General features: G+C 38.4%; 1 protein-coding gene across 1 annotated transcript in view; it reads right to left on the minus strand.

The window, feature by feature from the left end:
• TESK2 (testis associated actin remodelling kinase 2) overlaps window positions 1-881 on the minus strand; it is a 251454-nt gene extending 250573 nt beyond the window's left edge. Inside the window, exon 1 of the mRNA XM_007946667.2 lies at window positions 571-881. Within this exon, the coding sequence (XP_007944858.1) occupies window positions 571-792 (222 nt within the window). The 5' untranslated portion in view covers window positions 793-881. The remainder of the gene's footprint in view (window positions 1-570) is intronic.
• Between the last annotated feature and the right edge of the window lie 11556 nt (window positions 882-12437).

A 12437-nucleotide genomic window follows, 5' to 3' on the forward strand; every position in this document is an offset into this window, starting at 1 on the left:
TCGAGTCAGCCCCGACTCATAGCGACCCCTCCTTGGGTTCCGAGGCAGTATCACTACGGAAGTAGGAAAGCCCTACTGTATAAACATGCATTATTTTTGTAACTTTTTAAAAAATCAAGTTTAACAAATAGCTTGAGAGGATGGTTTAGAACACTTCTCAAGATCCACAGCACCCTATCCAAGCAAAGCCCAGGACCTAATTAAACACAGCTGTCAACACTTTGAGGGGCCCTGCTGGTGCAGTGGTTAAGCACTCAGCTGCTAACCAGAAGGTAGGTGATTTGAATCTACCTGCCACTCCCCAGGAGCAAGATGTGGTAATTTGCTTCCATAAAGATTTACAGCCTTGGAAACCCTAGGGGCAGTTCTACTCTATCCTATAGAGTTGCTATGTGTTAGAATCTACTCAAATGCAATAGGTTTGTTTTAGTGTTTGGTTATCAACGCTTTGCAGTGAAGCTGACCATCAGCAATACAATATATAAAAACTGGGGGCATCACTCACCTTGAACACTTCAGAGAAGCTGACCATCAGCAATATAATATATAAAAACTGGGGGCATCACTCACCTTGAACACTTCAGAGAAAAAGCCAGACCCTATTTTCTCACAAGTGAAGTCATCCAAACGTGTCAGTCTGGAAAAGGCACTTATAAGAGCTCGATATGAAGATGGCCAAACTCTTCCCACCTGGGTCACATTCCCATCCCCTCCACCTCCTCCTTCAAAATCTTCAAGACGCTCCACACGTGGAGGAAATCCTGCAATTGAGTTCCGTTTGCTCCGATCCATAGTCCAATCACTTTTCTTCTTCTTTTAAGAAGGAACTTCACACATAGTAATTACTTGTTGAGTTTTATTTCTGTTCTGGTTTGACACTAAACAAGAGATGGAAAAGACACCTCATTAAAACCATCAATAAGCAAAGCAATAAGCTCTCACTACAAATTTACATTCTAGATCTAGATTTTTAGATTCAAAACATATCTTGTACCTTTACCTTTAAAAAGCACTGATTTAATTAAAGCCCAAGATGGACTACTCTTTAACAATAAAATGAAGATTACCAATTATATTCTAAGTACGGCTATCTAAGGTGCAACTATTGGTCTCCCCTTATCCAGAGCAAAGAAGAGTGAAGAAAATCAAAGATGGAATGAAACAATTAGTCCAAAAAACTAATGGACCATGCAAACACCAGCCTCCATGACCCTAAAACCAAAAGAACTAGATGGTGCCCAGCTACTAATGCCAACTCTGAAAGAGTTCACAATAAGAGGTCCTTGAAAACATGGGAGAAAAATGTAAGACAAAATTCAAAATAATAAAAATGACCAGGATTACAGGTTTGATAGAGACTGGTTGCTGGAACCGCTGAGACTATGGCCCTTAGACACCTCTCAGGCCTAGAACTGAACTCACTCTTGTGGCTCAATTTTCAGCCAAACAACAGTCCTATAATGCAAACAATAACATCAGAGAGGTATGCGCTCCCTAGAACAACCAACCACACAAGACCAAAAGGCAGCATTTGACCAGGGATAAAGCTCAGAAGGCAGGAATGAATAGGAAAGGACAAAAGGAAATGTAAACAAAGGGAGGAAGTGAGAAGAGTGCTGTTATATTGTAGGGCTGCAATCAGTGTCACCAACCAAAATGTAGGTGCTCTGGTAGCATACTGCCTAAGGCATCTGACTGCTAACCAGAAGGCTGGTGATTCAAACCCACCAGCCACTCCTTGGAAGCAAGGTTGGGCAATCTGCTTCCGTAGTGATACTGCCTCGGAAACCCAAGGAGGGGCTGCTGTGAGTCAGGTCTGACTCAGTGGCACATAACAACAACAACCAAAATGTGTATGAACTATTGAATGGGAAACCTATATGCTCTGTAAACTTTCACCCAAATCACCATTAAAGAAAATAAATTATATTTTAAGTAACAAAATAACAATGGTAATTAATGTGTAGCATTCATTGAGCACCTACTATCTAGAAAACACGGTATAAGAGCTTTACATATGTCATTTCATTTGATTCTCAAATAATCTATGAAATAAAATTATTATGTTCATTTCATAGAGATCAAATAATCATAGTTACTAAATGGCAAAGATAAAATTAAGATCCAAGACTATGAAAAGCATGTGCTCTTCACCGTCTCAAAATTTTCTCTTCATTTGAAAATTTGTTAAGTCCATATATATATTAAAAAAAAAGACAGCAAGGAAAGTTTGAAATTATATAATTTTAATATTATATAAATATTATATAATATGGGAGCTCTGGTGGCATAGTGCATAAGGCATTTGACTGCTAACCAGAAAGCTGGTTGTTCAAACCCACCAGCCACTCCTCGGAAGGAAGATTGGGCAATCTACTTCCGTAGTGATACTACCTCGGAAACCTAAGGAGGGGTCACTATGAATCGGATACAACTCGAGAGCAGTGAGTTTGGTTTGGTTTTATTATTATTATTATATAATATACAATTTTAAAAGAAAAAAAAATCTACATCTAAAAGCAACTTAAAATTCACTGTTGATGCATTAGCACAGTCCTACAGAAATGACTATAGAAGTCTCCATACACCTGGTACATGAATGAGAATAAAAGCACAAGCCTACTTTTTTTAGTAGCCTATCTCCCTACTTCCACTTTTTTCCATGAGAATTGTTTATTAAGGTTCTCTATGATGATTCTTCAATTCACCCCACTACCTCCAACCATGGAGTAGTGGCAAGGTCTCAAGGGTCTTGTTTATAACATGACCGTGCCTCCCTAGCCTTAGCCAGAAGTGGACAATCTATCCCAAAATGGATCAATCACAATTCCTTTCCTGATAATTTGGAACTGGAATTAAAATATTCCAGCCTCAGTCTGGCTGCTTTTCTACAGAGGTTATGTAAACTCAGGAGCTGTTAGCCATGTTCATTTTCTACCATATAGCGTGAGGCAGACTTGCCAAAAGAAAAAAAAGAGATAGAGAAAGACAAAAATTCTTGATTTCCCGCCTTTGCTCTAGGCCTCAATTCCTGAAGCCTAATTGTATCCTGGGTTAGGATTCTATGAGGTATCCCTGTAAAACTATTTTTGCTCAAGCTAGTTCCACTGGATTCTTCACAGAAGGAAGAATAATCTGGGTTCCCAAAGGATAAAATATTTAAGTACCACTACTTTTAGACTTCTGAGAAGCCCTGGTGGCACAGGGGTTAAGTACTCAGCTGCTAACCAAAAAGTTGGCGATTCAAACCCACCAGCTGCTTCATAGGAGAAAAATGTGGCAGTCTGCTCCTATAAAGACTATAATGTGGGAAATCCAATGAGGCACTTCTACTCTGTCCTACAGGGTCACTATGAGTCAGAATTGACTAAATGGGCAATGGGTTACTGGACCTCTGCCAAAAAGTCATAAGGGACACAAGACCAAAAAAAAAAAAAAAAGCCTAAGGCCATAAGACCAAAAATTCACGGTCATAAAACAAAAAATTCTTAGTTTTATAGCCAGCAAAGACCATCAAGTCTAGTCACTTGTTTTATACTTAAGGAAACATAAGGCCAAAAAAGGAGCTCTGGTGGTGCAGTAGTTAAAGTATTCAACTGCTAACCCACCAGCTGTTGTTCTACAGAAGATAAGACAGTCTGCTTCCATAAACATTTACAGCCTTGGAAACCCTATGGGGCAGCTCTCCTCTGTCCTACAGACTCACTATGAGTCAGATGGGTGGGTGGGTTTGTAAGGCGAAAAAAAAAAAGTGGAAATGATTGGGCCATAGCAATAAGCTATTTGGGGGCAGTGATGGTTCAGTAGAAGAACTATCACCTTCCATGTGGGAGACTCAGGTTCAATTCCCATGGTCAGGCAATGTACCTCAAGACTATGTACTTTTCAACTAGACAGTCTAGGAAGAAAGTACTGGCAATCTACTTCCAAAAGGCAATGAAAACCCTCTGCATCACAATGATCTGATCCAGTTGTGCATGGGGTCACCATGAATCAGGGGCCAACTAAAAAGTGGCTAACAATGATAAGCTATTTACTAGCAAAGTAAACTGGGACCAAGAGTAGTGCAGTTTTCAGAATATGCCCATTGGTCATCTGTTCCAAATTACCTGAGGAGTTTGTTTAAAACCCACATTTCAGTACCTGGGTGGCACAAAAGATTAAGTGTTTGACTACTAACTGAAAGGTTGGCAGTTTGAACCCACCCAGAAGTGCAAAAGGTCACAGCCATGGAGGAAAAAAAAAAAAAAAAAAAAATTAAATAGCCAATTTAAAATCATGATTCAGAATTTCTTGAGCAGTGAGACCTGAAAATTTTGTCAAGGTCCCTTCAATGTCTCATGGATGATTTTTTACATATACTAAGAGTTGAAGAGCTTCTATAGCAGGCAAAGGGAATTTAAGAGCCTTTTTAAAACACACAGAATATTGCAAATATTTCATTTAAACCTCAAGACATTTCCTCATCTAAGCCTCAAGGTAGGTGTAATCCCATTTTATAGACAAAGAAATGTAGGCTCAGGATGTTAAGTAACTTGCCTAAGGATACACAAGCTGGTAGGACCAGAATTGGAACCAGGTCCATCCAACACCAAAACTCAAGCTTCTTCCATTTCATCATTCCTTAGGTTCAATGCTTTCCCACTATGAGAGTTGTAAGGAGTTAAAACAGTCATATGGGTAGAAAAGAGGACCAGGATTTACATGCAAAGGAAAGCCAGGCTGATTATAATTTGAATAAAGATAGAAAAGAAGGAAAAAGAAACTAAACTTTAAGGGAAATAAATACAAAATATTAAAGTTGAAACCAATTACATAAAACATACCAAAACCACTGCCATAGAGTCAATCCTGGCTTATAGCAACCCTTTAGGACAGAGTAGAACTTCCTCATAGAATTTCAAGGCTATAAATCTTTACAGAAGCAGACTGTCTCATCTTTCTCCCACAGAACAGCCAGTGGGTGTGAACTACCAACCTTTTACCTAGCAGCTAAATGCTTTAACAACCACCATACCATTCTGGCCCCTCATATAAAACAGAGTTGCCTACTAAACTAACTAAACAATTTGACAGGCTTTCATCTATGGACTGCTTCATTTTTTTAAATGAATTTCATTTTGAATGACACACACTGTTAACCATCACAATGCCTTCAGGATTGGGAAGGGGGGAGTTGGCATATCCTAGTTCTCCATGCTAAAGGGTAAAGACAGAATTGTTCACCACAGCTCAGCAGGTCTGGTTTTACATTCTCAGCTAAGTGGAAGGAAGTAAGGAATTGCAGCTAAACTGCTATGGCAGGAGTCTATTACAAGTTTCAAAACAGCACAATAGACTGGTAATTTTGATATTTTTATTTTGAAAATATGATTTTGTGTTAGGACCACAGCACTTTCCAAGAGGAGGGGAAAAGTATTTGAAATTGCATTAAGGGCAGGGTTGCAGAGCCAATTATTGCAATTGCTCTCAATAAGCTGTATTCCGTAAAACTTGAAGAGGCAGAAGTTGTGTGATAGGGTAGGATTGTAAAATGGTACAACCATTATGGAAAACAGTATGGTGTTTCCTTAAAAGTCCAGAAATAGAAATACCTAATGATCTAGCAATCCCACACCTAAGTATATATCCTGGAAATATAAAAGCAGGAACACAAATAGACATATGCACACCTATGTTAATTGCTGCAAAAAGATAGAAACAACATAAGTGCCCATCAATGGATGAACAGATAAACTATGGTATGTACATACATACAACAGAATATTCTGCAACTATAAAGAATAATGAGATGTCCCCAAAACACCTTTTAACATGGATCTAGAAGACATTATGCTGAGTGAAATAAGTCAATCACAAAAAGACAAATATTGTATGGTCCCACTATTACAAAAAAAATAAAAATAATAATAAGAGCAAATATACACACAGCAAAGCTCTTTGATGGTTACCAGGAATGGGAATGAGAGTGGAGTGAATCACTTACTAAACAGTAGACACTTCTAATTTTGGTGATGGGAAAGACATGACCAAGTATGGGTGAAGTCAACACAACATAACCAAGGGAAATAAAGACACTAAGAAGAACACAAGAAAAAGGGACAAGTATAGTAACCAAAACCAAACTCACTGCCATCAAGTTATTTAGACTCATAGCAAACCCTAGCTGGGTTTGCAAGGTGGTATCTCTACAAAAGTAGATTGCCCAATCTTCCTTCCAAGAAGTGGCTGGTGGGTTTGAACCACCAGCCTTCTGGTTAGCAGTCAAATGTCTTAGGCTCTATGCCATCAGAGCTCTTCAGTAAATACTATAAACACAAAAACCAAACCCACTGCTGTCGAGTCATGGTGACCCCTCCTTGGGTTTCCGAGGTGGTAACCTTCCTTCCGAGGAGTGGCTGGTGGGTTTGAACTGCCATTCTCATGGAATTGCAGCTATCTCTGTGGGTCACCCTTCAGCTAAAAAACAGAATGGCATACAAAATCTATACCATCACCTGTAAATTATGTGCCCTCTCAAACAAAGAATGATAACATTCACCCATAAAACAAAGGTAAGAAGGCAAGGAGAGTAAGAGAAGCTAGATCAATGGAAACAGAGCAAACAGAATGGAAATATTGACAATGGTGACATATTGGAAAAACCGCAACCAAAGGCATAGAACAATATATATAAAAACTGTTAAAGGGGAACCTTAATTTGCTGTATAAATTTCATCTAAAACAGTAAAATATGATTTTAAAAAAAGCTGTGACAGATATATTTACCACAAAAACAAAAAAGAGCAGCTACTGAGACTATTTTTGTACGATCAAAAACTTCATGGATTTGGTTCTATGGTCTGGAGGTTTAGGATCATGTTTTCATGAGAAATCCCAATTAACTGGCCTTATAATGTGTTTACTGCTTCTGTTCTACCTACTAAGTGAAGGAAATTGAACATGTGGCTATTTGCCTACATGAACAATTGTCACCTTTGCCACAAAGAACTGGATGGTGCCCGGCTACCATATCGAACATTTTGATCAAAGATTCTATAGAGCAATCCTGATTAAAAGGAAGGAAGTGCAAAACAAATTTAAATTCTCATGGATTCCAGACTTTATAGAGACATAGAGGCTAGATGAATACCTAAAATTACTGTCCTGAGACAAGGATCAAAGGATCTGGCTATTTTTTTTGAGGAATTTGAGTTTTTGTTCGGCATTTTTCTTTCATTCTAGCAGGGACTTTCTATTGTGTCCTTGGTCAGAACCGTTGGTATTGGTAGCTGAGTGCCATCTAGTTCTCTGGTCCCAGGTTTGAATAGCTTGTAGTTTGTGTTGGCTGTTAATCTCGTAAATTGGTTTCTCCTCTGATCCTTATCAAGATGTTGAAACATCTCAATGGGTGTTCTGTCAAATCCTGGAGCCTTGTTCTTCCCCAATTCCTTCATTGCAGCTTAAACTTCCTCCTTTAAACCTTAAACAAAAAATATTCCCTAAAGTGTAAAGACTAAACAACTGTTAGTGTTGTTAGGTGTCATGAAGTCGTCTCCAACTCATAGCAACCCTATGCACAGCAGAACAAAACACCACCCAGTCCTGAGCCAGCTCCACAATGCTTGCTATACTTGAGCCCATCGCCTCTGCCACCATATCAATCCACCTCATTGAGGGCCTTCTCCTCTTTCGTCCACTCTCCACCTGACCGAGCATGACATCCTTCTGCAGGAAATGGTCCCTTCTGACAACATGACCAAAGTATGTGAGATGAAGTCTGGCCATTCTCACTTCCAAGGAGCATTATGGCTGTACTTCCTCCAGGACAGACCTGTTGGTTCTTTTAGCAGTCCACAGTACTTTCAGCATTCTTCACCAACACCACAGCTCAAAAGCATCAACTCTTCTTCAGTCCTCCTTACTCACTGTCAAGCTCTCACGTGCATATGAGGTGACTGAAAATACCATGGCTTGTGTCAGGCACACCTTAGTCCTCATGGAGACATCTTTGCTCTCCAGCACTTGAAAGAGGTCCTTTGCAGCCAATTTGTCCAGTGCTATACATCATCTGATGTTCAGACTGCTGTTTCCATTGGCATCAATTGTAGAACCAAGCAATGTGAAGTCCTGACAATTTCAATCTTTTCTCCATTTACCGTAATGCTGCTTATAGGTCCAGTTGTGAGGATTTTTGTTTTCTTTATATTGAGATGTAATCCATACTGCAGACTGTATTCTTCAATCTTCATCAGTAAGTACTTCAAGTCATCCTCACTTTGAGCAAGCAAAGTTATGTTGTCAGCGTATCACAGATTGTTAATGACTCTTCCTCCAATCCTGATGCCACATTCTTCTTCATACAGTCCAGCTTCTCGGATTATTTGTTCAGCATACAGATTGAATAAGTATGGTGAAAGGATATAATCCTGACACACTTCCTTCTTGATTTTAAATCATGCAGTGTTCCCTTTTCCTGTTTGAATGACCTCCTGGTCTATGTACAGGTTCCTCATGAGTACAATTAAGTGTTCTGGAATTCCATTTCTTCTCAATGTTATCCACAATTTGTTATGATACACACAATCAAATGCTTTTGCACAGTCAATAAAACAAAAGTAAACATGTTTCTGGTGTTCTTTACTTTGAGCCAAGATCCATCTGACATCAGCAATGATATCCCTTGTTGCATGTCCTCTTCTGAATCCAGCTTGTACCTCTGAAGTTCTCTGTCAATATACTGCTGCAACCATTTTTGAATTATCTTCAGTAAGATCTTACCTGCTTCCAGCAAGGCATCCATTTGTTGAAATATCTTAGTGGGTATTCTGTCAATTCCTGGAGACTTGTTCTTCACCAATTCCTTCATTGAAGCTTAAACTTCCTCCTTTAATATCATTGGTTCTAGATCATAGGCCACCTCCTGAAATGGATGAAGAATGACCAGTTCTTTTTGGTAGAGTGACTCTATGTATTTCTTCCATCTTCTTTTGATGCTTCTTGCATCATTCAATATTTTGCCCATAGAATCTTTCAATACTGCAACTCGAGGCTTAAATTTTTTTCCTCACTTTTTTCAGCCTGAGAAATGCTAAGTGTGTTCTTCCCTTTTGGGTTTTCTAACTCCAGGTCTTTGCACATTTCATTATAGTAATTAGCTTTGTCTGCTCGAACTGCTCTTTGAAATCTTCTGTTCAGCTCTTTTATCTTTTCATTTCTTCCATTTGCTTTAGCTACTCTTTGCTCAGGGCAAGTTTCATAGTCTCTTCTGACATCTATAGTCTTTTCTTCTTTCTCGTATTTTTAATGACCTCTTGCTTTCTTCATGGATGATGCCCTTGATGTCATCCCACAATTCTTCTGGTTTTCAGTCATTGGTGTTCAATGCATCAAATCTATTCTTCAGATGGTCTCTAAATTCAGGAGAAATATATTCAAGATCATATTTTGGCTCTCGTGGACTTGTTTTAATTGTCTTCAACTTCAACTTGAACTTGCATATGAGCAGTTGATGGTCTGTTCCACAATCAGCTCCTGGCCTGGTTTTGGCTGAAGATACTGAGCTTCTCCATCACCTCTTGCCACAGATGTAGTCAATCTGATTCCTGTGTACTAAACAATAGTTTAACTTAAGTAGTGTTAAAAAAAAAAAAAAAAAGTCTGCCTTGAGCATTATGCTTTTTTGAGAACTAGCTATATGGGATTGTAAATATAGTGCTGGAGGCTCTTACTGCTTCAGACCAAGAAATTGGAAACACAGCCACTTGGCCAACTAACTGCAAGAGATCTATATCTGTGCCCTTTCCAAAGAAAGTTGATCCTACAGAATGAAGAAATTATTGAATATATCATTAATATCACATGCAAATAAAATCCTGCCAAAGATAATTCAAAAATGATTATAGCAGTATATTGACAGGGAACTTACAGAAATGCAGGTCGGATTCAGAAGAGGACATGGAACAAGGGATATCATTGCTGATGTCAGATAGATATTAGCTAAGAGTAAAGAACATCAGAAAGATGTCTACATATGTTTTATTGACTATGCATAGGAATTTGACTGTGTGGATCACAACAAATTATGGATAACGTTGCAAAGAATGGGAATTCCAGAACACTTAATTGTGCTCATGAGGAACCTGAACATATACAAAGAGGCTGTCATTCAAACACAATCAGGGGATACTGCATGGTTTACAATCAGGAAGGGTGTACATCAGGGTTGCCTCCTTTCACCATATACTTATTCAATATGTATGCTGGGCAAATAATCCAAGAAGTTTGACTATATGAATAACATGGAATCAGAATTGGAGAAAAAATAATTAACAACCTGTGATATGCAGATGACAGACATAACTTTGCTTGCTGAAAATGAAAATTACTTGAACCACTTACTGATGAACATCAAAGACTATACAATCTTTAGCATGGATTATACCTCAAAATAAAGAAAATAAAAATCCTCATAACTGGACCAATAAGCAACATAATGACAAACAGAGAAAAGATTGAAGTTGTCAGGAATTTCATTCTACTTAAATTCACAGTCAACAACCATACAAGTGGCAGTCAGGAAATCAGACACCATATTGCAATGGGCAAATCTGCTGCAATAGATTTCTAACCAGTGTTGAAGAGCAAAGATGTCACTTTGAAGACTAAGTTCTACCTGGTCCAAGTCATGGTATTTTTAATCATGCCATACCCATGTGAAAGCTGGACAATGAATAAGGAAGATTGAAGTAGAGTTGACGCCTTTGAATTGTCCTATTGGTGAAGAACACCGAAAATACCATGGACTGCCAGAAGAACAAACAAACCTGTCTTGCAAGAAGTTTAGCCAGAATGCTCCTCACAAGCGAGAATGGCCAGGCTTCATCTCACCTACCTTGGTCATGTTGTCAGAAGGGACCATTCTCTAGAGAAGGATATGATGCTTGGTAAAGTAGAAGGTCACTGAAGAAGGGGAAGACCCTAAAGAAGATGGATTGACACAGTGGCTGAAATGATGGGCTCAAGTCAAGCATAGCAAGAATTGTGAAGATGATGCCAGACTAGACAGTGTTTCATTCTGTTGTATGCAGGGTCACTATGAGTCAGAGCTGACTGAATGGCACCTAACAACAAGAACATATGGGATCACACTGACAAAAGTACCTCGAGAGATTAGATAGGAACCTTAGGGGGCAGTGAGTTTACATTAATGGGAGAAGAACTCAGAAAAGGAGAGTGAAAATAATTGTACAACTCAAAGGATGTCATCAAGGTCATTGAATTGTACATGCACAAACTGTTGAATTGGTGTATGTTTTGCTGTGTATGTTCTTAACAAAAAAAAAAACATATTTAAAAAATTTTAAAAGGTATATACTCAGAGAAACTCTTGCTCAGGAGACCTGAACAAGAATATTCATTTCATTTCAGTATTGTGTGTAATGGTGAGAGAAGGGAAAAGAAATAACCTAAAGTTCATCTGTAGGAGTAACAGATAAATAAATGGTAGCACATTAATTAAATAAAATATATTGCACTTAAAATGAATGGATTACATCTAGCAATATGGACTCATCTGTGCTAGGAAATCTAGAAGACAGCTACCTGGCCAAGTGACTGGAAGAGATCCATATCTGTGCCTATTCCAAAGAAAAGTGATCCAACAGAATGCAGAAATTATTGAACAAAATCATTAATATCACACACAAGTAAAATTTTGCTGAAGAAAATGCAAAAACAATTGCAGCAGTATATTGACAAGGAACTTCCAGAAATGCAAGCTGGATTCAGAAGATGATGCAAAACAAGGGATTTCATTGCTGATGTCAGATGGATCCTAGGTGAAAGCAAAGAATACCAGAAAGATGTTTACCTGTGTTTTACTAACTATACAAAAGCATTACACTGTGTGGACCATAACAAATGATGGACAAAATTGTGAAGAATGGGAATTCCAGAACACTTAATTGTGCTCATGAGAACCTGAACACAGAAGAAAAGACTGTCATTCAAATAGAACAAGGGAATACTGAATGACTGAAAATCAGGAAGGGCATCCAACAGGGTTGTATCCTTTCATCATACTTATTCAATCTGTATGCTGAGCAAGTAATCCGAGAAGTTGGACTTTATGAAGAAGAACTATATGTGGCATCAAGATTAGAGAAAAACTCATTAAAACCTGCGATATGCAGATGACAAAATCTTGCTTGCTCAAAGTGATGAGAACTTGAAGCACTTACTGATGAAAATTAAGAACTACAGTCTTCAGTATGGATTACACCTCAATATAAAGAAAATGAAAATCCTCACAACTGGACCACTAAGCAACATCATAATAAACGGAGAAAAGACTGAAGTTGCCAAAGATTTCATTTTACTTGGATCCACAACCAACACTTATGGCAACAGCAGTCAATAAATCAGACATCAGTGGTAAGTGTATAAGTGCTGCCAAC

Source organism: Orycteropus afer, unplaced genomic scaffold, assembly GCF_000298275.1.
Source record: "Orycteropus afer afer isolate SDZICR_OR568_19922 unplaced genomic scaffold, OryAfe1.0 scaffold00169, whole genome shotgun sequence".
In the NCBI taxonomy this organism is placed as follows: domain Eukaryota; kingdom Metazoa; phylum Chordata; class Mammalia; order Tubulidentata; family Orycteropodidae; genus Orycteropus; species Orycteropus afer.